At 45.3% G+C, this 27,031-nt stretch overlaps 1 protein-coding gene across 3 annotated transcripts in view; it reads left to right on the top strand.

Annotated features, from left to right (window-relative positions):
* Window positions 1-1,550: 1,550 nt before the first annotated feature.
* The window catches only part of ipo11 (importin 11), a 117,001-nt gene continuing 91,520 nt past the window's right edge, over window positions 1,551-27,031 (top strand). Inside the window, exons 1-12 of one of the 3 annotated variants that reach the window (XM_036578147.1) lie at window positions 1,551-1,622; window positions 4,047-4,192; window positions 7,300-7,400; window positions 7,898-7,970; window positions 9,894-10,097; window positions 17,356-17,488; window positions 17,952-18,010; window positions 21,333-21,381; window positions 22,023-22,093; window positions 22,240-22,432; window positions 23,202-23,354; window positions 25,177-25,220. In XM_036578147.1, the coding sequence (XP_036434040.1) occupies window positions 4,055-4,192; window positions 7,300-7,400; window positions 7,898-7,970; window positions 9,894-10,097; window positions 17,356-17,488; window positions 17,952-18,010; window positions 21,333-21,381; window positions 22,023-22,093; window positions 22,240-22,432; window positions 23,202-23,354; window positions 25,177-25,220 (1,218 nt within the window). In that variant the 5' untranslated portion in view covers window positions 1,551-1,622; window positions 4,047-4,054. Of the gene's footprint in view, window positions 1,623-1,977; window positions 2,002-2,446; window positions 3,957-4,046; window positions 4,193-7,299; window positions 7,401-7,897; window positions 7,971-9,893; window positions 10,098-17,355; window positions 17,489-17,951; window positions 18,011-21,332; window positions 21,382-22,022; window positions 22,094-22,239; window positions 22,433-23,201; window positions 23,355-25,176; window positions 25,221-27,031 lie in introns of those variants that run through there. The other 2 variants (XM_036578150.1, XM_036578149.1) reach the window with 2 other exon arrangements.

The following is a 27,031-nucleotide window of genomic DNA, read 5'->3' as shown; positions in this document are numbered from 1 at the left end:
GCTGATTCCTCTGTTCGAGCTCCTGGACAGGGCGCTCAGAGGGCTGGTTCCTCTGTTCGAGCTCCTGGACAGGGCGCTCAGAGGGCTGGTTGCTCTGTTCGAGCTCCTGAACAGGGCGCTCAGAGGGCTGATTCCTCTGTTCGAGCTCCTGGACAGGGCGCTCAGAGGGCTGATTCCTCTGTTCGAGCTCCTGGACAGGGCGCTCAGAGGGCTGGTTGCTCTGTTCGAGCTCCTGAACAGGGCGCTCAGAGGGCTGATTCCTCTGTTCGAGCTCCTGGACAGGGCGCTCAGAGGGCTGATTCCTCTGTTCGAGCTCCTGGACAGGGCGCTCAGAGGGCTGATTCCTCTGTTCGAGCTCCTGGACAGGGCGCTCAGAGGGCTGGGGTCTCTGTTCACCCGGACTCTGTTTATCTTTGGCTGTAAATACTCTGAAGCTCAGTGTTCTAAATGTACCTTGGCTAATGTTTTCGTGGGACAGGCTGAGTTATCAGTGTGGAAGTCCTTCAGGTCGGTGTCTGAAGGGCAGGAGGTGGACGTTCTGAAACTGTTCCGAGCTCTAGTAGAGTCGCGCATTAGAGCTGAATTTGTCTTTTACCGAAGTACTCAGAACATTTCCTGTTGTGAGAAAAGTGGTGAGCTGGTGAAAGTGTTGTATCTGTCAGTGATCTGGGTGTGACATCATTTCATTGGTGAATCTTTGTGGATGGGTGGATTTTCTTTGGGGATCCTCATTATTATTAATATAACTATTAGGATGTAACATCCTTTAATTATTAATGCCTCAATAAAAGGAGTTAAAAGTCAACGTCTCTCTCTCTCTCTCTCTCTCTCTCTCTCTCTCTCTCTCTCTCTCTCTGTCTCTCTCTCTCTCTTTCTCTCTCAGCCACATTCCTTCATACAGTTTAAACAGATCAGTTTATATGAGAAACTCTGTTCAGAGTCTAATGAGGTTAAAACCTCTTAATGAAGTGATGCTGAAATAACTGAACAGGTCTCTTCAGTACATTTTACACTCTGAAAGGACTTTTAACTCTTAGGTTTTCTGTCCTTCATAATCCACTCAGATAATCTTTTTCTCATTATTATTATTATTATTATTATTAAAATTGAGTTTGTCTGTTTTAATTGTACTGAATTAAATTGTACTTTTGCTGAATTGTTCTGTATTCAATTGAATTTTTGAGACTGCGGCGCCCTCTGCTGGTCACTCTCTGTAATTACGCGCCTCCTGTTTATATAAAAATAAAATGCAGTTTTTAAATTTATTAATTTTCCGTGTTTTGTTTTATTTCTTCTGCTCATTTTCATCAGAGTTTAAACTCTTAAAGTCTTTAAAACTCTCCTCCAGTCTCTTCGCTCCACTTCTTTATTTGAGTAGTTCATGTTATGAGCGTTTCTGACCGGCGCAGCTGGTTTTGTGTCTGATCTGTGTCTGATTTGTGTCTGATTTTGTGTCAGATCAGTGAAAACAGGCAGTAAATCGATCTGTTGACTTCCAGCCGGATGCCACGTTCGTGTTCCTCGAGTTCTGACGTCACTGGCGCGCGACAGCAGGACTCGCGCGGTGCAGCGCGGCGGAGAGGCGCGTGAGTGAGGAGCAGACGGGAGTGCACGAGGAACAGGTAGTTACACTGAAACGCGCGCGCGGGCAGCACGGCTCGCGCGAGCTCGCTGCGCTGGAGGTGCTGTTTGTGGTGAATCTCAGCTCCTTGTCGGAATGTCCGGTTCCACCTTAAATGGGCAGCAGTTGTTATTATAACGGCTCAGGCGCGTGAGTGCGAGAGCTGCTCCGTTTAAGGTGGACCGGTGAGTTAAACCCAGGCTCAGCTCCGCCGCTGAGCGCCTCCTGTCTGAGTCAGACACTCCGCTTTAAACACCGCGGAGCCTCCTTAACCCGCCGCCTGCAGCCCTGCTAGCGCTAGCGTTAGCCGCTAAGCTAACCTGCTAAACTCTCCGTTCCTCCCACATGAGAGCCTGAGAGCCTCAACACCGTCACTGCAGGTGTGTGTGACGCAGTCAGAAGGTCTGCGTGTGACTCCGTTACCGCTGCTGATCAGGTTCTGTCACCTCTCCTGCCGCGAGCGGGCAGGGGTAACAGCGCTGCCGCGAGCGGGCAGGGGTAACAGCGCTGCTGTGATCCGGGGCTCTGAGTCCGCTTTAGCCTTTAGCTCATTGATAGACTAATAAACACTGTTAATGAAGGGTAAACACACTGATGCACGTGCTGGGTTCGCTGTGTGTGTTCGGTCTTTGATGTGTGTTTGATGTGTATCAGTGATCACTACAAAAAAAGCTACAACCTTTGATGAATTTCTCACTGGAAAGTACATCAACACCATTACAGAGTGGGAGCTACAGTGCGTCACTGCGTATGGTTGTTGTGGCTGTTTGGTTGCTGATAGTTGTAGTTGTTTGTGGTTGTTGTTGCTGTTTCTGCTCTTTTATGGTGTTGAATTTGTTTATGTTTGTAGTTGTTTATGATTGTAGTTTTTGGTTGTGGTTGTTCATGGTTGTTGTAAATGTCTGTTGTAGTTGTTTTGTGGTTGTTTATGGTTGATATTAAGGTTTGTTACAGTTTGTAGTTGTTTGTTGTTGTAGCGTATGATTGTGGTTGTTTATGGTTGTACTTTTTTCATTGTTTTGGTTGTTTGTATTTTGTTTGTATTTTGTTTACGGTATTGCCGTAGTTTATGGTTGTTTATGGTTATGGAATTAGTTTGTTATAGTTTGATTGTTTATGATTGTTGTAGTTGTGGTTGTTTATGATTTGTAGTTGTTGTTATTTGTTTCTGGGTGTTGCAGTAGTTTGTGGTTGTTCAGAGTTGTAATTGTTATAATTACTGTACTTGTTTTGTGATAATTTATGATTATTTATGGTCGTTTGCAGTTGTGGATTTAGTTCTTCTGGTTGTTCATGGTTGTTGTTGTTTATGGTTGTTGTTTATCTTTGTTTATAGTTGTTATTTATGGTTGTTTATGTTTGTTATTGTTGATGATTGTTGTTGTTTATGGTTGTTTGTTTACTTTCTCTGCTGTAACTCGGTCGTTTCCGCTCAGTGATTGTTTGTAATGAGCTGCAGTTTCCAGAACAGTCTGAGTGATCAGACCATCTGAACTGGTAGACAGTGAGAGAGAGAGAGTTCAGTGTGATGCTCGCTCTACCGTTTAAGAATGGTGTGGTGGTCAGCAGGTGTTGTTGGTGTGTCTGAGGGGAATAATCAGTAAACCGGGCCGGACGGTCCACCGGGCAGCACGCTGGGCCTCTGATTATACAGAGGGTGACGCTAAACTGTTTAACTGGATTTGGTGTCCAATACGGAATATAAATCACTCAGTTCTCAGATTTTCATAGTATTTTTGAAATGTAGGTTCTTTTTTTCTCTGTTTCAGCTGGAATAGAATAAATATCGTGACATTGTTCGCCAAAGCGAACGCCTGAGTACTCAGATTATTAGGCCCCGCCCTGTACGCATCTTCATCTGTTGACGGAGAAACGGGTTTCCTCTTTCTGACGGGATGCTGAGCGCGGAGAACCGGAACGTCTGGATGGAGATAAAACAGTTTGTGCTGTTGTTTGTGTTGCCGTTAACGCCGGCAGCTCGTGGGAAATCATGTGACAACACACCCTCCAGAGAGCTCCGCCCACTTTTCTGTTATGTCCAGGTGCTCGAGAGCGGTGCTGATCCGGTTCTGCGATCAGATCAGTGGAACTGTACCTCACTGCCCAGTGGGAGAACGCGTTGAAGCTCTTAATGACCCCTGATTCACTGGTGTTTATTGATGACCCCTCATGTATTGATGGCCCCTGATTTGCTGGTGATGCCTGATTTATTGCCGACCCCTGTTTTACTGATGATTATAGATGACCTCTGATTTATTGATAACCCGTTTTATTGATGACCCCTGATTTATTGCGGAGTGCGGGCGGCGCTAAGCTGACGTCCTTCCCTGTGAAGGTGGTGGATGTGAGATTATCCTTTAGCTGTTATATCCAGATTCAGGTCTGTGCTGTAGCTGTTCTTACAGGTGTGTGTGTTTGTGTTCAGACTCACTCATGGATCTCCACAGTGCCGGTTCCGTGGTTCTGCAGGCTCTGACTCAGGCCACCAGCCAGAACACGGCCGAGCTGAAGCCTGCCGAGGAGCAGCTGCGACAGTGGGAGACGCAGCCGGGCTTTTACTCCGTACTGCTGGTAAGATATTGCTCCGCCCATCTGCTTTACAGCACCACCCAGACGATATATAGCTCCTCCTACAGCCCAACCTGTCCTTTAGCTCCACCCACAGCCTCACCTGTCCTATAGCTCCACCCACAGTCCCACCTGTCCTACAGGTCCACCCACAACCGCACCTGTCCTATAGCTCCATCCGCAGTCCCACCTGTCCTATAGCTCCAACCACAGCCACACCTGTCTTATAGCTCCACCCACAGCCACACTTGTCCTATAGCTCAACCCATAGCCACACCTGTCCTATTGCTCCACCTACAGCCCCACCCACAATTCCACCTACCCTATGTCTCCACCTACAGACCCACCTGCCCTATAGCTTTGCCTTTTGAACCTCCTGTCCGATAGGTCCACCCACAGTCACACCTGTCCTGTAGTTCTATCCCCAGCCAAACCTGTCCTTTAGGTCCGCCACAGCCACACCTGTCCTATAGCTCCACCCACAGCCACACCTGTCCTATAGCTCCACCCACAGCCGCACATTTGACTTGTTGTGATATACATGCAGAGATTTTTGCAGAGCAGAAAAGTGTGTTTTGTCCGTAAAGGGAGGATAAATGAGCCTGTAGAGTTTTGGCTCTTAGCTGCTCTGTGTTTATAGTCCAGTCTCTGATTACCTGAGCTGCCTGCTTTTCTCAGCTCATGGTTTATTTATGAGAGGATTCATCATTAACACAGTGGAATATTTTAAAGATGGAACGTTCTGCCTGTTTGATGACGCAGTTGGTTCAGGGAACGTGTTCGGGGGTCCGGGTGGGCTCTGCGCTGCTCAGACTCAGTGTAACGTTGCTGATAAGAGTCTGTGTATAAGAGGCTGCTCGCTGTAATAATGAGTTTTCTGTGTGAGATGAATATTTCAGAGTGGGGTCAGTCGCGGTCCGGCGCGCTGCTGCGGATGATATTAATAATTCCGGATTTGTGGAGGACGAGGAACATGAAGTTTAGAAATTACAGAATATTATTTTAAACTAATTTCCCTACATCATGTAAAGCGCAGCAGCACGGATCCTCACAGCACCAACACAGAGAGCTCGCATCCCCCCGTTACACACTGCACTGACCGCCTGGGTCTGTTAGAGAGAGTTTAAAGCTCTGCTGCTGGTTTTTAAAGCTCTAAATGACCTTAAAGCTCCTGACCGTCTGTCTGTTTATGATCTCAGATCTGCAGATTCTGACCTTCTGAACTCCTTCAGTAAAACACAGAAAACGTGGAGAGACTCTTTCAGTTATTCTGCTTCTAAACTGTGGAGCTCAGTTCAGCTTTTATTAGACAGTCGAGCTCAGAGCTCACTTTTAATAAACATCTGAAAACTCAGCTCTTTAACTCAGAGCTTCAGTAAAACTCTGCGGCTCTTTGGTCTTCATCTCTTTGATCTGTGTTATTGACTTATATGATCTTTAAATTAATGCTGTTAGGTAACTGATGCAGTGTTTAATGCAGTGGAACCTTCACATCAAGTACTGCATGTTTTCATAACAGTCACTCTCATCGCTACATCGTACAACCCATCGTACAATTTCCCAGAAAGTTGGGACGCTGGGCAGAATGTAAATAAAAATAGAATGCAATGAAATGCAAATCATGTCAACCATGTTTTTAAAGGAAAATGCTACAAAGACAACATATCAAATGTTGAAATTGAGAAATTTTGTTGTTTTTTGAAAAATATTTGCCTATTTTAAGTTTGATACCAATGACACGTTCCAAAAAAGGTGGGACGGGGGCCTGTTTACCACTGAGTTTCATCACCTCTTCTTTTAAGCGTTTGGGAACTGAGGAGACACTGCTGTAGTTTAGAAAGTGAAATGTTTTCCTGTTCTTGTTTGATACAGGATTTCAGCTGCTCAGCAATTCAGGGTCTCCTATGTTGTATTTTTCATCTTATAATGTGCCAAATGTTCTCAGTGGTGACAGGTCTGGACTGCAGGCAGGTCAGTTTAGCACCGGACTCTTTTAATATGGAGCAATGCTGCTGTAATACATGCAGAATGTGGTTTTACATCGTCTTGCTGAAATAATCAAGGCCTCCCCTGAAAAAGACGTCGTCTGGATGGCAGCATATGTTGCCAAAACATGTATATATCATTCAGCATTAATGGTGCCTTCACAGATGAGCACGTCACCCATACCATGTGCACTAATGCCCCCTTATACCATCATGAATACTGGCTTTTGAACTGTGCACTGATAACAAGCTGAGTGGTCTTTAGCCCGGAGGACACAGTGTCCATGATTTCCAAAAAGAATTTCAAATGTTGATTCGTCGGACCACAGGACACTTTTCCACTTCCCCTCAGTCCATTTTAAATGAGCTCAGGCCCAGAGAAGGTGGCAGTGTTTCTGGATCCTGTTTATATTTGGTTTCTTCTTTGTGTTTTAGAGTTTTAACTTGCATTTGTGGATGCAGTGATGAACTGTTTTCACAGACAGTGGTTTTCAGAAGTGTTTCTGAGCTCATGCAGTGATTTCCACTGCAGAATCATGTCTGTTTTTAATGCAGTGCTGTCTGAGGACCCAAAGATCACAGCCAGCAAATACTGGTTTTTGGTCTTGACCCTCACATACAGAGATTTCTCCAGATTCTCTGAGTCTTTTAATGATATTTTGTACCGTAGATGATGAAAAGCAGAAGTTCTTTGCTATTTTATGTTGAGAAATTGATGGTGCAGTCTTTCACAGAGTGGTGAACCCCTCCTCATCTTTACTTCTGAAAGACTCCGCCTCTCTGAGATGATCTTTTTATTTCTTTTTAATATTGTTACTGACCTGCTGCCAATCAACCACCAGGTTAAAGCGTTAGTTCCCCCGTTCCAAATTCTAAATGAGCAAATATTTTTCCAAAAACAATAAAATTTAAAAAAAGTTTCAACATTTGGTTTGTTGTCTTTGTGCTATTTTCAAATAAATATAGGGTTTAAATGATCTACACATCATTGCATTTTGTTTTTATTTACATTTTGCACAGCTTTTTTGGAAATGTGATTGTACTTGATGTAATTAAACCCTGCGCTCTGTGGTCTCAGCTCTGTGTCGGTGTCTAAGCTGCTGATGTCTGTTGGTTCCTCTGCAGAGCATCTTCAACAACCACATGCTGGACGTGAACGTGCGGTGGCTGGCCGTGCTGTACTTCAAAAACGGGATCGACCGCTACTGGAGGAGAGTCGCTCCGCAGTAAGACCCTCAGACTCTCACCCTCACTGACCGACAGGAACACACAACCAAAACATTCATCACTCAGAGCGCAGGAGAGCGTCCGGTTCTGTCCACCGTGACGGTCAGATTAACACAGGAGACTTAAACACACAGACTGAGAAACACATTAATGAGCAGAACTGATCAGCTTAAAGTGTTCAGACCAACGAGAGACGGTTTGGTGTTCTGAGTGTAGAGATGAGGCTGTGATGTGTTTATGCTGTAATATTGGTGCATTTATTTTATAATAACATTTGTAGTGTAATGTGTGCTGTGATGGTGACGGTGATCGCTCTGTGATTATTCTTGTAGTTCGTGGGTGTTAATCTCTCTCTCTCTCTCTCTTTCTTTCTGTCTCTCTCTCTCTCTCTCTCTCTCTCTCCTGTCTCTCTCTCTCCTGTCTCTCTCTCTCTCTTTCTGTCTATCTCTCTCTCTCTCTCTCTCTCTGTCTCCTGTCTCTCCTGTCTCTCTCTCAGTGCTCTGTCAGAGGAGGAGAAGTCGTCTCTCAGAGCCGGCCTCATCACTAACTTTAACGAGCCAGTCAATCAGGTCAGTGTCCACTCCAGTCTGTGGTGTCAGGGTTCCAGTTCTCACTGAGTACCTGATGGTCAGATTTCAGTCCTGTCCTGTCTCAGTTCTGGGTTTGGGGCTCTGAGTGAGTCGTCTGAGCACATTGAACATAAAGCTGTGTTATGGAGCGAAAGCTGAGCGGTGTGGCGTTTCACAGCTCGTCTTCACTGATGGGCTTCATTTAACTACAGTCTGAATCCCAAAACTGAAACCTGACACCACCGAACGAGCTCAACATTCGGGTCATTTGAGATTGTTGAAGTGTGGATTTCATGTTGAGTAAATTCTGCCAAACGTGCTTTTTGGTGTTTGTTAGAGACGCAGGACAGTTGTCCAAAATGTCTCGGTGCTGAAGCATTAAGGTTTCCCTTCACTGGAACTAAGGGTTCTAGACCAACCCCTGAAGAACAGCCCCATATCATCATCCCTCCTCCACCAAATTGTACAGCTGGCACAGTGCGGTCAGGCAGGTAACGTTCTCCTGGCATTCGCCAAACCCAGACTCGTCCATCAGACTGACAGATAGAGAAGCTGATTGGTCACTCCTCAGAATACGTTTCACTGCTCCAGAGTCCAGTGGCGGCACTTTACCCCACTCCATCCGACGCTTGGCGTTGTGCACAGTGATCTTAGGCTAAGTACAGCTGCTCGGACATGGAAACCCATTTCGTGAAGCTCCTGGTGGACAGTTCTTGTGCTGATGTTGCTTCCAGAGACAGTTGGGAACTCTTTAGTGATTCAGCAGAGGATAGTCACTGCGCTCTTCAGCACTCTGTGAGTTTGGGTGGTGTACGGCTTCGTGGCTGAGCTGATGCTTCCTTTTTACAAAAATAGCATTTACAGTTGTCTGGGGCAGATTTAGCAGGACAGAAACCTCACAAACTGACTTGTGGCAGAGGCAGCATCCTGTGACAGTGACATGTTTAGTCACTGAGCTCTTCAGTGCGACCCACTACTGCCAGTGTTTGTCTATGGAGACTGACAGGCTGTGTGCCTGATTTTATACACCTGTTAGTGATGAGTGTGGCTGAAACACCTGAACTCAGTAATTAGGAGGAGCGTCCCAATACTTTTGTAGATGTAGGTAATATTGATGATTTGTATCTTTTCATTCTGCTTTCATTCACATTTTGGGCAGCGCTTTATTTTTATAGTGTTCTGATGTTCATTTAATGTAAGAGTGACTCAAAGTTTCCTTATTGTAAACTTTCACACTACAAACTTACAATTTATGGAAAATGCATATCAGCTCCAGATGTCAGTTATTGATTATCAGTGTCCCTGATTACTAATAATCAGTTTCAGCTCAAACATGAACTCTGACCTCATTGCCAACCACAAACACTGACTGTGCTGTGTGTGTGTGTGTGTGTGTGTGTGTATGTGTGTGTGTGTGTGTGTGTGTGTGTGTGTGTGTATATGTACAGGGTGTCCCAAAAAAAGTGACCTCATTTGAGATGTGAATATCTGAGTAACTACATGTCCTGGCAAAGACATTAAATAGGCTTCATGTTGATCAATACAAGATTTATTTATCAAAATTCGAACATTAAAAATTAAACTTGGTTAGTTTTTACACATTTTGCTAAAATTCGAGATCAATTGAGGGAGAATTAGCTGTTATTAGACCACGAAATGATGACGTCAATTTTTTTGGGACACCTTGTAGATTGTTATTTTTTGTGTGTAAATATATATATATATATATATATATATATATATATATATATATATATATATATATATATATATATATATAAATAATGTTGTGCCTCTATGTGTGTAAATATATATATATATATATATATATATATATATATATATATATATATATATATATATATTAATAATGTTGTGCCTGTATGTGTGTAAATATATATCGTTTGTGTGTTGTGTGTGTAGATTGCGACGCAGATTGCGGTGCTGATAGCGAAGGTTGCACGGCTGGACTGTCCACGTCAGTGGCCCGAGCTGATCCCGGTTCTGCTGGAGAAGGTGAAGGTTCAGGACGTTCTGCAGCAGCACCGAGCGCTGCTCACGTTCTACCATGTCACCAAGACCCTCGCCTCCAAACGCCTCGCGGCTGACCGCAGACTGTTCCAGGACGTGAGTACCACACATACACACACGCGCACACACACACATTTACACACACATACACACATACACATATATGCGTATACATGCAAATATATGTGTATATATATATATAGTGTAATGATCCAGCTTATCTTGTGTTGCAGTGTTTGAGGTAGTTTGATGTAGTACTCATTTTTATTTTCTATCTAAAGTCACAGTATTAATAACATTATTTACTCTGTACTGGTAATTTAGCATTCTGGAAGTGAAAAAGAAATATATACATACACCAGCACAAATTGTGTATATATATATATATATATATATGTTATATATATATATATATATATATATATATATATATAACATACATTTAAAACAGTGGCTGTAAATCTGTCTGTAATCTCGTCTGTTTTTTCGTCTGTCTGTGCTGAGCTGCTGAGTTTTGTGTCTGTGTGTCTCAGTTTTTGATCTGCGGCTCTTTAAAGCTCTTTTATTTGTTTGTCTGTGTTTGTTTTTCCTCCTGTGTGTTTCTCTGTGGTGAAGCTGCAGTGATCTGTCCTGTAGTTACAGAGTCCTGCCTGCAGGGGGCGCTGTGTCTCTCTCAGACTGGAGATCACTGATAAATCTCACTCTGTACTGAACAGATTCTGATCATGTACTCTTTGTTGTGCAGGGGGTCTTTTCCTCTTTAAACAAAGGAAAATTCCACCGATTTTCCAGAATTCCCCCATAATTCAGTGTGTGAGCTGTGATCAGAGTGATTCAGAGCGGTTTGGTGTGAAATGGTTCAGATGCCTTTACAGTGGTGGTGATAGGAACCAGGGGTTGCCATGACTACAACACAAATATAGACATTTTATTTACTATCCAGAACCACCAGTGAACCTACACGAGTCTTCTGAGTTTATATGGAATGTTGATGATGGAAAATAGTGGAAAATCTGAAATAATAAGTTTTCTTTGGGGGCTATTTTGCCTCACAGCGCCCTGCATGTATCCCTCCACCATGAATGGAGTTTAAGTTCTCTAAACTATCATAAAACAGTGTCTCAGTCATCAGGCAGTGAATTCATAACCATTTCATGTAGGAACTTTCTGTGAGGGAGCTTTTAGAGGTGGACGTCTGGTTCCTATCACCACCACTGTGAACAGTTCTGACTCGGTAAGTTTATCTAGAACGGAGCGTTTCACACCAAACCACTCTGAACCGCTCTGAATACATCTTAACCAGGTAATTATGGAGGAATAGAAGTGTTTGCTTTGAGTTTCGTCTCATGCGGAGCTGCATCTCCAAAATCTGAAGAACCTTTTCTCCATGCAGAGAACACTTTTCATTGTTATCTTCAACTTTTCAACTGTTCCTGGTTCCATATAGAACCATTCTGTTACTAAGTAACTCTTAAAGAACCGTCTTTTTAAGAATGTAGCTTAAAAATAAAGGGTAATTAATAAATGAATAAAAAGAATAATGAAAGTGACACAAACACTAAAATGTACCAAAGTCCTGTTTGAAGGTGAAAGTCAAAGACAGAGTGAGTGTGAGCTGGAGAACCTCAGCGGTTCTGCAGAATGGCGTGGCATTTGGAAGTTCAGCAGAGTTCACGGTTCTGAAATATCAGGAGACCGGACTGAAGGGGTGAGCGATCATGGAGGACCGGAGCTCCTCACTCGAACAGGAGGAGGAGGAGGACCTGAAATCACAGTGACCACATGAGAACAGTGACCTATTATTAAGATGATCGTGTCGTCCAGCAGTGACGGCCAAACGTTTTGTTGTCATTCATTTAATTCCGTTTTGTGTTTTCAAAATAAAAAAGTTTTGATCGTGTGTTTGTGGGAGCTGTGTGCTGAAGGTTCTCCTGCAGAACGTTAGTGCTGCTGAGGGCGCTGATAACAACGCGTACTACTTAGCAGCGGTTCTTTAATTGAGGCTCACTGACTGATAAATACAGAACTTTCATATAATCTGGTTATTACTGACCTGTAGCCACTGACCGCAGAGCAGGAGGGAGGGGCTGGGTTAGTTCGTGGGTAGGGCTTCAGAGGGAACACCGCAGGGAGGGGCTGTTAGTTTGTGGGTGGGGCTTTGGAGGGAACACTGAAGGGAGGGGCTGTATTTGGGGGCGGGACCTTGGAGGCTCCCTGTATTTGTGTCAGTGCTGCCTGTAAAGCGGTTTGGAGCTGGTTGGCGGGGCAGGTGGACTCCCTGCTGGATCAATCAGAGCTCAGGTGATTTGTCCCAGCAGGTGAGGCTCCTCCCAGCAGGCAGGTAATGAGTAATAGGGATGTTATTTGGAGCTGTGCTGGAGACGGAGACACGCTCGTTTAGACTCTCTGAACTGTTTTTCCTCTGAACTGTGTCGCCTCTCGAGCTGGAAGGCTTCCTCTGATCAAAGCGCCTCTGCTCTGTTCTAAAGTTCATTTAAATCCAGCCGCTGGGCAGCTCTTAATTTCCTTAACGAGGACAGAACGTCTCCTTCTGCAGGCGCGTATTAATAATTACTGTTCGTTTGTGTGTTTATATACCTTGTTTGTGAAAATGGCAGCAGTTTTTGTACTCGTTGGGTTTGTTTTGTAATGATTAACCCTGGCACTCAGAGAAGCGCGCCCTCTTCACCACCTCATTATCTGAGTTCATCTGTTTCACCTTAAATGGTGCAGCTGTTACTTTCTGGCTCCTCAGGCGTTACGGCGACGTTCACATTAACAGTGACTCAGATCTGATCTTTTCGACCTTGAGCCACTTTCATGTGTGGTCCAGATCAGACATGTATCCGATGATTCGTGGCCGTGTGACCTTATTGAGAGCGCTCGACTGACGATCTCAGGTCAGGCCTCCGAGCACGAATTCAGTGATCTGACCCGCAATAATCTGTTCTTTTTCATCTTTAACGTCCCATTTAGAATCATTGATCTTCCCACAGTCCCACACCTGGCAACCAGTTGGCAACCCCCTAACAACCACTCAGTAAACACTCCATACACTGTGGCAGCCTTCTAGCAACACCTTAGCAACCACCCAGTACACCTTGGCAACACCTTAGCAACACCCTGGCACACCATTGCAGCCTTCTAGCAGCACCTTTACAACCAATCCCTAATACTATAGCAGCTGCAGCACCTTAACAGCCACATAGCAACACCTTAGCAACCACCTAGTACACTTCGGCAATCGGAGCCTCACCGTAAACCAGCCAATCAGAGCAGAGCTCATCAGATTATTCATGAGTCCCCAAAAAAGGGAAAACATTTCATTCTAGGGCCAAACCAGAGGCTGTAAATGGGCGAGTAAAACCACATCCGGGCATTTTCACCCTGACCAAAGTCACAGAGCTTCTATACACACAGAGAATGATTTACAAACTGAATAAATGCGTTCGGCGCCTTTAAGGTGGAACAGACGAATCAAAATATGAAGGTAGTGAGCAGCTCTGAACACTCAACACAGCGGCCTCATAGCTAGTTAACAGCAGAGGAAGCGGTTCATTGCACAGGCAGGCTTATCTAATAATAACCATCACTACACGTCTAATTAGAGCTGCAGGATTATTATGGGCTGTAAGAGTCTCTCAGTGTTTTGGCACTTTACAGATTACAGCTTTAATGAGGCCTGACAGCTTCGCAAATTACAGAGAAGCTGACCGCGATCCCCAAACGCTCAGACCGGGACGCCCTGACGAGGGAGAGGAGCTCGGAGTGTTTACAGACCTCCTTTAGCAGAAACTGAAAACATTACATCTGATATTTCAGTGGGAGGGCAGTGCTGAATGGGCGGAGCTAAACTGCTGTAGGCTGAATGGGTGGAGCTAAACTGCTGTAGACTGAATGGTGGAGCTAAACTGCTGTAGGCTGAATGGGTGGAGCTAAACTGCTGTAGACTGAATGGTGGAGCTAAACTGCTGTAGCTGAATGGTGGAGCTAAACTGCTGTAGACTGAATGGTGGAGCTAAACTGCTGTAGCTGAATGGTGGAGCTAAACTGCTGTAGCTGAATGGTGGAGCTAAACTGCTGTAGACTGAATGGTGGAGCTAAACTGCTGTAGACTGAATGGTGGAGCTAAACTGCTGTAGACTGAATGGTGGAGCTAAACTGCTGTAGCTGAATGGTGGAGCTAAACTGCTGTAGACTGAATGGTGGAGCTAAACTGCTGTAGACTGAATGGTGGAGCTAAACTGCTGTAGCTGAATGGTGGAGCTAAACTGCTGTAGCTGAATGGTGGAGCTAAACTGCTGTAGACTGAATGGTGGAGCTAAACTGCTGTAGACTGAATGGTGGAGCTAAACTGCTGTAGCTGAATGGTGGAGCTAAACTGCTGTAGCTGAATGGTGGAGCTAAACTGCTGTAGCTGAATGGTGGAGCTAAACTGCTGTAGACTGAATGGTGGAGCTAAACTGCTGTAGACTGAATGGTGGAGCTAAACTGCTGTAGACTGAATGGTGGAGCTAAACTGCTGTAGACTGAATGGGCGGAGCTAAACTGCTGTAGCTGAATGGTGGAGCTAAACTGCTGTAGACTGAATGGTGGAGCTAAACTGCTGTAGCTGAATGGTGGAGCTAAACTGCTGTAGACTGAATGGGCGGAGCTAAACTGCTGTAGACTGAATGGTGGAGCTAAACTGCTGTAGACTGAATGGGCGGAGCTAAACTGCTGTAGACTGAATGGGTGGAGCTAAACTGCTGTAGCTGAATGGGCGGAGCTAAACTGCTGTAGCTGAATGGGCGGAGCTAAACTGCTGTAGCTGAATGGGCGGAGCTAAACTGCTGTAGACTGAATGGGTGGGGCTAAACTGCTGTAGCTGAATGGTGGAGCTAAACTGCTGTAGCTGAATGGTGGAGCTAAACTGCTGTAGACTGAATGGTGGAGCTAAACTGTTGTAGCTGAATGGGCGGAGCTAAACTGCTGTAGCTGAATGGTAGAGCTAAACTGCTGTAGCTGAATGGTGGAGCTAAACTGCTGTAGACTGAATGGGCGGAGCTAAACTGCTGTAGCTGAATGGGCGGAGCTAAACTGCTATAGACTGAATGGGCGGAGCTAAACTGCTGTAGACTGAATGGGCGGAGCTAAACTGCTGTAGACTGAATGGTGGAGCTAAACTGCTGTAGACTGAATGGGTGGAGCTAAACTGCTGTAGCTGAATGGTGGAGCTAAACTGCTATAGCTGAATGGTGGAGCTAAACTGCTGTAGACTGAATGGTGGAGCTAAACTGCTGTAGACTGAATGGTGGAGCTAAACTGCTGTAGCTGAATGGTGGAGCTAAACTGCTGTAGACTGAATGGTGGAGCTAAACTGCTGTAGATTGAATGGTGGAGCTAAACTGCTGTAGCTGAATGGTGGAGCTAAACTGCTGTAGACTGAATGGTGGAGCTAAACTGCTGTAGACTGAATGGTGGAGCTAAACTGCTGTAGACTGAATGGTGGAGCTAAACTGCTGTAGACTGAATGGTGGGGCTAAACTGCTATAGACTGAATGGTGGAGCTAAACTGCTGTAGACTGAATGGTGGAGCTAAACTGCTGTAGCTGAATGGGTGGAGCTAAACTGCTGTAGCTGAATGGGTGGAGCTAAACTGCTGTAGCTGAATGGGTGATGTTAATGTAAAAGTGTTGATTTTTGTGACATCATAAAAACCGTTAAAGCTGAGCTCGGAGCTCCGTTAACTCTCTGTAATGTACGCTGGATGTTTGTGGGTTGTTGTGATGTATAGAGATGCTCTAAATCACCGTGGAGGCATTGTAACTGTCGCCATGGCGCTCGCTCCCATCGCCGCCGGCAGGAGCAGCAAGACCCTCAGAGTGGGAGAGTTAAAGAGACTTCAGCATCATTTAGACTGAGAGGGAGCTGCTCTGTTCCTGAGTTCAGTACAGACTAACTTCACCACACAGAGAGAGAGAGAGAGAGAGAGGGAGAAAACAGAGAGAGAGAGAGAGAGGGAGAAAACAGAGAGAGAGAGAGAGAGGGAGAAAACAGAGAGAGAGGGAGAAAACAGAGAGAGAGAGAGAGGGAGAAAACACAGAGAGAGAGAGAGGGAGAAAACAGAGAGAGAGGGAGAAAACAGAGAGAGAGAGAGGGAGAAAACAGAGAGAGAGAGAGAGAGGGATCATCTTTTCATCTTTTTCTATCATCTATCATCTTTGTCTTTTCTTTTTTATGTGTTTCTTATTAACTGCTTTGGCAACAGTGCATTTCATTACATTCATGCCAATAAAGCACTATTGAACTTGAACTTGAGAGAGGGAGAAAACAGAGACAGAGAGAGAGAGAGAGAGAACAGAGACAGACAGAGAGAGAGAGAAAAGGAGAGGACAGAGACAGAGAGAGAGAGAGAGAAAACAGACAGACAGAGAGAGAGAGAGAAGGAGATAACAGACACAGAGAGAGAGAGAGAGAGAGAGAGAGAGAAGGAGATAACAGACACAGAGAGAGAGAGAGAGAACAGAGACAGACAGAGAGAGAGAGAAAAGGAGAGAACAGAGACAGACAGAGAGAGAGAGAAAAGGAGAGAACAGAGACAGAGAGAGAGAAGGAGATAACAGACACAGAGAGAGAGAGAGAGAGAACTCAAACGTCCTGAGCAGCTTTTTTTAAAACATCGTCACTTCATCTGAAAATATGAACATCGTCACCCAGAAGATGAAGAGTTTACTGCTGCGTCTGGTCCGGTGTGTATTTGGTCTCAGTGTCTCTCCAAAAGTGCTGTGTTGGTCTCGCAGGTTCTGCGTTAAACGCTGTGTTAAACGCTGTTCACTGTTTCCGTGACGACGCTCTGTTTTCACACGTGCTCAGACTAAGACAAACGAAAGAAATCAGAGTGAGAGTTTACACTGAAAACCCCTTTACTGACTCAGAGTCAGAGTGTGTGTTTAATAATCAGATAACTGCAGGAATCTGATAATGATCAGATTATGAAGTGATTGTTTAATCTACAGACTTCTGTCCAATCACAGCCCTATTGTTTGCTGTCCGGTGTGGTCCAGAGGAGGATGGGTTCTCCTTTTGGGTCTTGGTTCCTCTCAGTGGTTCTTTCTCTGAGGGAGGTTTAGTCTAGTTTAGTGACACTGATGGACCCAGATCTTTCTGTAAAGCTGTTTTGTGACGACACCTGCTGTAAAAAGTGCTGCGTAAATAAATTTGAAAGTTGATGTGAGACTGAACTCTGTGTGTGTGTGTGTGTGTCTGTGTGTGTGTGTGTGTGTGTGTGTGTTTGTGTGTGTGTGTTTGTGTGTGTGTGTGTGTGTGTGTGTGTGTTTGTGTGTGTGTGTGTGTGTGTGTGTGTGTTCTCCAGTTAGCCTCCAGCATCTACAGCTTTGCCTGTTCTCTGTGGAACCACCACACAGACACGTTCCTGCTGCAGATCCACTGTGGAGACCAACAGGAGGCGCTGAGCTCTCTGGAGCGTACACTGCTCTCTCTGAAGGGTAACACACACACACACACACACACACACACACACACACACACACACACACACACACTATCATTAATGATTCTCAGAAGACCCCCAGACACTCAGCCCCCCTTCAGGACACAGAAATATAATGTAGTTAGATTTTCAGTGTGAGCGTTTGAGCGTTAAATTTAACTGGACTGATTATTGATTATTGATTACGATATTTTACACTAGTTTCATGTTTCATACTCTGATATTAATATTTAGTATTGTTTGCCATATGGCCCTGCCCTACCTTTATTACAGTATTCTGAGTATTTATCACTTCATATGACACTAATTTTATGACACTATGGCTGAATATCAGTCCTATTGTCTTATTTTATATTAAACTAGTTCCTAATTGTAGAATATTTCTCATGACTCTGCAAAAATCGATCTCTGATGATTTGAGCGCGAGTCCTCAGTGAGGATCTGTCTCTGCTCCACAGTTCTGAGGAAGTTGACTGTTCATGGATTTGTGGAGCCTCAGGAGAACATGGAGGTGATGGTGAGTCTGAATCACACACAGGACGCTAATTAGCCTTGAGGGTCTACAAGCTCAAACACCTCATTAACACTGACCATTAAATGAACATTCTCCTCCAGCACCTCACCGTACGATAGGGCCGTGCGATAGGGCCGTACGATAGGGCAGTGCGATAGGGCCGTGCGATAGGGCCGTACGATAGGGCCGTGCGATAGGGCCGTACGATAGGGCCGTACGATAGGGCCGTGCGATAGGGCTGTGTGATAGGGCCGTGCGATAGGGCCGTGCGATAGGGCTGTGTGATAGGGCCGTGCGATAGGGCCGTGCGATAGGGCTGTGTGATAGGGCTGTGTGATAGGGCCGTGCGATAGGGCCGTGCGATAGGGCCGTGCGATAGGGCTGTGTGATAGGGCTGTGTGATAGGGCCGTGCGATAGGGCCGTGCGATAGGGCTGTGTGATAGGGCTGTGTGATAGGGCCGTGCGATAGGGCCGTGCGATAGGGCCGTGCGATAGGGCTGTGTGATAGGGCTGTGTGATAGGGCCGTGCGATAGGGCTGTGTGATAGGGCTGTGTGATAGGGCTGTGTGATAGGGCCGTACGATAGGGCCGTGCGATAGGGCCGTACGATAGGGCCGTGCGATAGGGCTGTGCGATAGGGCTGTGTGATAGGGCTGTGTGATAGGGCCGTGCGATAGGGCCGTGCGATAGGGCTGTGCGATAGGGCTGTGTGATAGGGCCGTGCGATAGGGCCGTGCGATAGGGCTGTGTGATAGGGCCGTACGATAGGGCCGTACGATAGGGCCGTGCGATAGGGCTGTGTGATAGGGCCGTACGATAGGGCCGTACGATAGGGCTGTGTGATAGGGCTGTGTGATAGGGCCGTACGATAGGGCCGTGCGATAGGGCTGTGTGATAGGGCCGTGCGATAGGGCCGTGCGATAGGGCTGTGTGATAGGGCTGTGTGATAGGGCCGTGCGATAGGGCCGTGCGATAGGGCTGTGTGATAGGGCCGTGCGATAGGGCCGTACGATAGGGCCGTGCGATAGGGCCGTGCGATAGGGCTGTGTGATAGGGCCGTACGATAGGGCCGTACGATAGGGCCGTGCGATAGGGCCGTGCGATAGGGCCGTGCGATAGGGCTGTGTGATAGGGCCGTACGATAGGGCCGTGCGATAGGGCCGTGCGATAGGGCCGTGCGATAGGGCTGTGTGATAGGGCCGTGCGATAGGGCCGTGCGATAGGGCTGTGCGATAGGGCCGTGCGATAGGGCCGTACGATAGGGCCGTGCGATAGGGCCGTGCGATAGGGCCGTGCGATAGGGCCGTGCGATAGGGCCGTGCGATAGGGCCGTGTGATAGGGCCGTACGATAGGGCCGTACGATAGGGCCGTGCGATAGGGCTGTGTGATAGGGCCGTGCGATAGGGCCGTGCGATAGGGCTGTGTGATAGGGCCGTACGATAGGGTCGTGCGATTGGGCCGTGCGATAGGGCCGTACGATAGGGCCGTGCGATAGGGCCGTGCGATAGGGCCGTACGATAGGGCCGTGCGATAGGGCCGTACGATAGGGCCGTACGATTGGGCCGTACGATAGGGCCGTGCGATAGGGTCGTGCGATAGGGTCGTGCGATAGGGCCGTGCGATAGGGCCGTGCGATAGATAGGTACTTTAATCATTATTACAATAAACACATGGTGCAGATCTTGACTCGCTCCGAGACTCGCCCCGAGACTCGCCCCGGGACTCGCTCCGAGACTCATTCAGCAGATCTGAGGAGGTTTCGCAGGAATCACTCTAAACTCTACATCAGCTTGGTTGGAGCAAGATTGTGGACCTTCTGAGGACCAAGTGCTCAAGTTTAGCTGGTCTAAGTCTGGCTTTAGCTGGTCTAAGTCTGACTTTCGCTGGTCTAAGTCTGGCTTTAGCTGGTCTAAGTCTGACTTTAGCTGGTCTAAGTCTGACTTTCGCTGGTCTAAGTCTGGCTTTAGCTGGTCTAAGTCTGACTTTTGCTGGTCTAAGTCTGACTTTAGCTGGTCTAAGTCTGGCTTTAGCTGGTCTAAGTTTGACTTTAGCTGGTCTAAGTCTGACTTTAGCTGGTCTAAGTCTGACTTTAGCTGGTTTGAGTCTGGCTTTAGCTGGTCTAAGTCTGGCTTTAGCTGGTTTGAGTCTGACTTTAGCTGGTCTAAGTCTGGCTTTAGCTGGTCTTAGTCTGGCTTTAGCTGGTCTAAGTTTGACTTTAGCTGGTCTAAGTCTGGCTTTAGCTGGTCTTAGTCTGGCTTTAGCTGGTCTGAGTCTGGCTTTAGCTGGTCTAAGTCTGGCTTTAGCTGGTCTAAGTTTGACTTTAGCTTGTCTAAGTCTGGCTTTAGCTGGTTTGAGTCTGGCTTTAGCTGGTTTGAGTCTGACTTTAGCTGGTCTAAGTTTGACTTTAGCTGGTCTGAGTCTGGCTTTAGCTGGTCTGAGTCTGGCTTTAGCTGGTCTAAGTCTGGCTTTAGCTGGTCTGAGTCTGGCTTTAGCTGGTCTAAGTCTGGCTTTAGCTGGTCTGAGTCTGGCTTTAGCTGGTCTAAGTCTGGCTTTAGCTGGTTTGAGTCTGACTTTAGCTGGTCTAAGTTTGACTTTAGCTGGTCTGAGTCTGGCTTTAGCTGGTCTAAGTCTGGCTTTAGCTGGTCTGAGTCTGGCTTTAGCTGGTCTAAGTCTGGCTTTAGCTGGTCTGAGTCTGGCTTTAGCTGGTCTAAGTCTGGCTTTAGCTGGTCTAAGTCTGGCTTTAGCTGGTCTGAGTCTGACTTTAGCTGGTCTAAGTCTGGCTTTAGCTGGTCTGAGTCTGACTTTAGCTGGTCTAAGTCAGGGCTGAGAATGAGTGAGGTGGTTCTTCAGGGCTGATCTCACTCTGACCTTTGAGCAGAGCTCTGGGTTTAGGAGGACACTTACATTCTGATGGTCAGCTTTATTACATTAGCATGACTGATTCAGTGTGAATGATCAGACTTAGGATCAGACTGTGTTTCTACCACTTTAACTCCACAACTTCTGTGAATCTGTGTTTAAAGATCAAAGAGACTTTTTTTCTTCTGTTTAGCTATTAGAGCGTAAATGTCCAGTTAATTATGTTCTCTCACTGGCCGCTTTATTAGAAACACCCCCACCTACTTCTGCTCAGTGGCCACTTTATTAGAAACACTTGCTATATAGTTTCACTATATTTGTGTACAGTTACTCTCTCTCTCTCTCTCTCTCTCTCTCTCTCTCTCTCTTTCTCTTCCTGTCTCTCTCTTCCTCTCCCTCTCTCCCTCTCTCCCTCCCTCTCTCTCTCTCCCTCCCCCTCTCTCTCTCTCTCTCTCTCTCTGTAGGCGTTTCTCAGTGCGGTGTTTGAGAGGCTGAAGCAGTTTTTAGAATGCTGTAAGTACTTTGATCTTTTTTTCTTAAATTTGAAAATCAAAAGCATATTAATGAATCTTATTGTACACCAGTTTAGCTCCACCCATTCAGCCTACACCAGTTTAGCTCCACCCATTCAGCCTACACCAGTTTAGCTCCACCCAGCTGCTGGAGGTTTCAGGTGCAGGTGGTTAAAGCGACAGTTTGTCCAATAATCCCCTCAGCGTGTTTGTTTGTTTGTTTGTTTGTTTGTTTGGTGCTTCTTTAGTTTCAGCACTGGAGCTTCTAGGCTAATATAGCTAACAGGTAATGGAAGCTTATAGCCACCAGTTAGCATCAGTGAAGTTAGCGCACTGTCCTCCAGCTGCAGATCTCAGTGTTCAGTTCCACCTTAAACAGTTCAGCCATGTTTATCAGGGCTTCACTGGGTTTGAGTGTTTATAGTGTTCATGTTGTGTTTATTGTTTATTGTCTGATTATTGTTTGTTTATTGATTGAGTATTGTTTATTGTGTTTTTCGGATGTTTATTCTGTTTTTTTGTGTTTTATTGTTCATTATTGTTTGTGTGATTGTGTTTTGTTGTTGTTTGTTATTGTTTATTGTTGTGTTGTTTATTGTATGTTGTTTATGGTTGTTTGTTGCGTGTTTGTTGTTTGTGCAGGTGGTCAGGTGGGGGTGGGCAGTGTGTGCAGAGAGAAGCTGGAGAAGACGATCATCCTGTTCACTAAAGTGGTGAGTCTGAGTGTCTGTAGTTTCTCTCTGTCTGTCTGATTGTTTGTTTGTTTGTTTGTTTGTTTGTTTGTAGGAGTTTGTGTAAACAATCTGAAGGTAATTAAGCGGCTGTTTGTTTGTTTGTTTATCTGTCTCTTTGGGTGCAGCTGCTGGACTTCCTGGAGTACCACCCGTTCCCGTTCATCCCTCTGATCCAGCGCTGTCTGGAGTTCTCGGTCAGCTTCGTGTTCACGGCGGCGGGAGACGGTCTGCTGTTCGAGAGGTTCATCGTCCAGTGCATGAACCTCATCAAGAGCATTGTGAAGAACGAAGCCTACAGACCCGACAAGAACATCGAGGGTGTGTTTACCTTCTGTCTCACCTCGAGATGTTATCACCACTAATATAAACATATATAGAGCATTTTCTGAAGCTCTAGAAGCTTTAGAAGCTCCGTTCATCTGAACACATCTAACAGTTTGTTTTATGTAGTTACTAATTATTTATAATTATTTACACTGATTATTGGTTATTTATTTGTGCTAATTTCTGGTAATTGTTTATAATATTTGTCAGTAATAATTTATGCTGATAATTGCTGTAATTGTTTACAGCATTAATTATTAATAATTGTTTACACTAATTATTGGTAATTATTTATGTTGATTATTTGTGGTTATTTACAGTGTATTTGAATCATTTTGTTCATTAATCTGTCAACATCCTGGTTACGTTGTCAGAAACGTTGATCTTAAATGATAATATTATGTAAATCAGTTTAATTACTGAAATTAAAATTATTAAAGGGAATTTATTAAACTGAAATATTATTACAAATTTCAGCTGCCTCAATGTTTTCATTGTCAGTCAAGATTATAACCCTGTAATACAGTTTCAGCAGTGCAGTGCGCAGTGAAATATGAGGCCTGAATGTCAGTCTGGATTCTGCACTGCAAACACAGAAAACAACAAATAAACACACAAAACAAACAAACTAATAGTTAGCTACAGCATTTTATGCTGCTGTAATCTCACTGTACAGTGACTGTGTGTGATGTTTGTTAATCTGAGGTTTATGCTGCTGTAATCTCACTGTACAGTGACTGTGTGTGTGTTGATGTTGTTACAGACAGTAAACCTGAAGTTCTGGAAGCTCATAAGATTAAAACGGCGTTCTTCACCCACCCGACGCTGACCGAGATCGCCAAGAGACTCGTCTCCAAGTACTTCCTGCTGACGGAGGAGGAGCTGGTCATGTGGGAGGAGGATCCCGAGGGCTTTGGTACGTCAGTGCTAATGAGACGTGAAAGTTAACATGATGTAAACATTAACGTAAGAGCTTCGGTACGTAGCGTAAAAGCTAATATCACGTTAAAGTTAATGGACGCAGCTATGAACGTCGCATGATCGTTAACATGATGTAAATGTTAATATATCGTAATTGTTAATGTGACATAATTTAACGAGACGCAAACGTTAATCAGTCTTTACTGTTAATGTGGTGTAAATGTTCATGAAAGAATTGTTAACGTGACATAATTACGAGAAAAATATGTGACGAAAATGTCAATGTGACAAAAGTTAATTTGACGTAGTCGTTAATTCGATGTGAACGGTGACGTAAAATCTAACGTGATGCAGTGACGTAACTGTTAATGCTATTTAAACTATTACGTGACCTGATTATTAATTTGAAACAGCTGTTAAACATGAATGTAACTTCATCGTTAACGTGACGTAAACCTTAAATAGACGCAATCGTTAAACGTTAGTGACGGTGTAAGAAGCCTAGTCATTTGAGAGTGGGTGTGTCCATAGAATAAGCCCTGCCCACTTTACTCTGATAGCTGCTCCCAGAAGCCTAGTATTGATCATTAGCGGTGGTTTCAGTGAGAGCCGCTGTGTTCATGTCCAGTGATGTATGCTGTACAGGTTCTGAGGGAATCAGTGTGTAGGTCAGTGAGAGCCGTGACGGAGATGATGTTCTGTTCTGTATGAGTTCGGTGAAGCTCCTCGTTCTGCTGTTACAGTGAGGAGGCGTCGCTCTGCTGCGGGAGAAGTTAAAACAGCTCCTTCAGTTTGAGACGAGGTAGAACATCAGAGCGTTTCTCACTGAAGACCAGACTGTTCCTCGCGCAGCTGTGACCTGCGGCTCAGTGAGGGCTTGAAACGTTAAAGCAGGTTCTGTCAGAGTGGATCTCACCTGACGACTCAAACGAGGCTCAGATCACACTGAGGAGTTCTAGATCTGACGGAGAACTCACATGTGCTGGAGAACTTCAGTTTAGAAGTCTGACCTTCTAAAGTTCCTCAGATCTCCTGTTGACCTTCTGCTTTATAAACACACTGAGAACCAAGTTCTGCATTTCCTGTGAATATTCAGAAACCCAGTCAGATCTTGCAGAGCTAAATGATCCTTTATTAATAGATGAATCTATTGACTATTTTATTGATGCATCCATTGATCTAAATTTAAGCTGTCAGATGGTATAAAAGAGTAACTGTGATGAATCACAGTATTTTAATCGTAATTAGTCCCATTTGCCTGGTAATTAAGCAGTGCATTGTGTTAAAGCTATGTGAGAAAATAAACTCCATCAGAATTTATTACTTTCAGTAATTTTATTTTCATTGTGCCGTTTTTTTTAAATCCTCATCATTACTGTACCATCAGTTTGAAACTGTATCGTTAATCTGAGTCTGTTCTGTTAATCCGAACCTGTACCATTAATCTTAACCTATACCGTTAATCTGAATCTGTGCCACTAATCTAAGTCTGTACCCTTAACCTGAGTCTGTTCATTAATCTTGTTAATATGTGGAGAGTAACGTGATGGTATCAGAAGATCTTGCAGGTTCTGCAGGTGTCTCTGGTTCTGTTGAGCGTAATGAGAACGGATTCAGATTCCGAGCTGATCAGATCAGAGAGGATGTTGAGGGAATAGTTTGCGCCGCTGATGACGAGCCGCTAATGGGATAACGAGTTTAACAGCAGGAGACTCAGTGACTCCTCAGCGTCTTCACAGCTGCTTTACAGACTGCTGCATCTGTAACGTCGCTTCAGTGAGTGAAGCTGACCGATCCTCTGTTTTCTTCTTCTTTAGCTGTGGAAGAGACTGGAGGGGATTCATGGAAGTACAGTCTGAGGGTGAGTGACCGACACGCTTTCCAACACACGCTCTCCGACACGTTCTCTGACAGGTTCTCCAACACATGCTTTCCAACACACGCTCTCCGACACGTTCTCTGACAGGTTCTCCAACACATGCTTTCCAACACACACTCCAACATATACTCTCCAAAACGTTCTCCAGCACATGCTGTTTAACACGCTCTCCAGCACACCCTCTAACATATTCTCCAGTACGTTCTCCAGCATGCTCCCCAGCAGGCTCTTAAACATGATTCTCTCCATCACGGTCACCACCACACTCACAGTCAGGTTCTCTAACAGGTTCTCTGACAGGCTCTCCAACACTCTCTCTACTATTTACAGATTCTCTCCAGCACGTTCTCCAGCGTTTGCGTGTTCCCCTCCGGCGGGGTTTTGAAGAATCTTCTCTGTTTGCAGCTGATTTGTTCTGGTGGTATCTTCTCGCCGCAGTCCGTCTCACCGTCTCCAGCCGTGACGCCATGATTCTCCGCGCAGGTTATTCAGAAACAGCGTTTGTTTATCTTCTGTTTGGAGTGCAGGGAGAGCGCAGAGTCTCACGGAGACCGTTTGAAGCTTTTCTTCTCGTTCAGACAGAAAAACTCCTCGGAGTAGATAGGAACCTGTCCATCACTCTCAGCCTTCACCGCTCATCTCCGTCCAGCTGAAGGTCAGGAAATGCAAAGTCGGGCAGTTTAAAGAGCGCCGCCTCACTCATTTACACCAGTGTGGAGTCAAAGATACGACTGTAGATTTATTAGCGTGATATCAGTGAGCAAAATGATTTACTGCTGTTTAATTAACATATACTGAAATATTTATACCACGCACAATCTCAGCTCATCATTAGTGCAACACTTACTGCGTTGCTTGGCAACCTGCTGTTAACAAACCATGCCGCTGGGTGCAGGAAGTGTTTTTGCAGATATTATGATTAAAAATTGATGTTTTGAATATGTTCGTTCATATTGTGCTTTGTGGTCATTTTAGGCAAGAACCTGTTAGAATTTACGAGTTTCTTCGTGTCTGAGGTTCGTTGCAATAAATCACCAATAACTTTACAAAGCCAACTGAACGTTATTCGTTTTATTATTATACACCTTTTTTAGTATCACAGTTTTTGAGCTAGAACCACTAAACGTTGTAGGATTGTAGAGCCGGTATGAGAACAGTGCACTTGTGCTTTTGGGACCAATTGCACATACAGTTCATTCAATCATGTCTCGACCCAAACGACCAAACGAAAATGAGTAGCGGACCTTTATGGAGCTGCTTTGTGCTCTGGGGCTCAGTCATGCTGGAACAGGAAAGGTTCTTCACCAAACTGTGCCACAAAGTTGGAAGTGTACGATTGTCCAAAATGTCTTGGTGCTGAAGTATTAAGATTTCCCTTCACTGGAACTAAGGGTTCTAGATCAACCCCTGAAGAACAGCCCCATATCATCATCCCTCCTCCACCAAACTCTACAGCTGCACAGTGCAGTCAGGCAGGTAACGTTCTCCTGGCATTCGCCAAACCCAGACTCGTCCATCAGACTGACAGATAGAGAAGCTGATTGGTCACTCCACAGAACACGTTTCCACTGCTCCAGAGTCCAGTGGCGGCGCTTTACTCCACTCCAGCCGACGCTTGGCGTTGCGCATAGTGATCTTAGGCTTGTGAGTAGCTGTTCGGCCATGGAAACTCATTTCGTGAAGCTCCTGATGGACAGTTCTTTTGCTGATGTTGCTTCCAGAGTCAGTTTGAAACTCTTCAGTGCTGTTCGGCACTCGGCGGCCCCACCCAGTTTGAGTTGTCTGTCGCTTCG

The sequence above is a fragment of the Colossoma macropomum genome, unplaced genomic scaffold (genome assembly GCF_904425465.1).
Source record: "Colossoma macropomum unplaced genomic scaffold, Colossoma_macropomum, whole genome shotgun sequence".
Taxonomy (NCBI): Eukaryota; Metazoa; Chordata; class Actinopteri; order Characiformes; family Serrasalmidae; genus Colossoma; species Colossoma macropomum.
The sequence above is the reverse complement of the archived record's forward strand: the minus strand, read 5'-3'. Positions and strand labels throughout refer to the sequence as shown.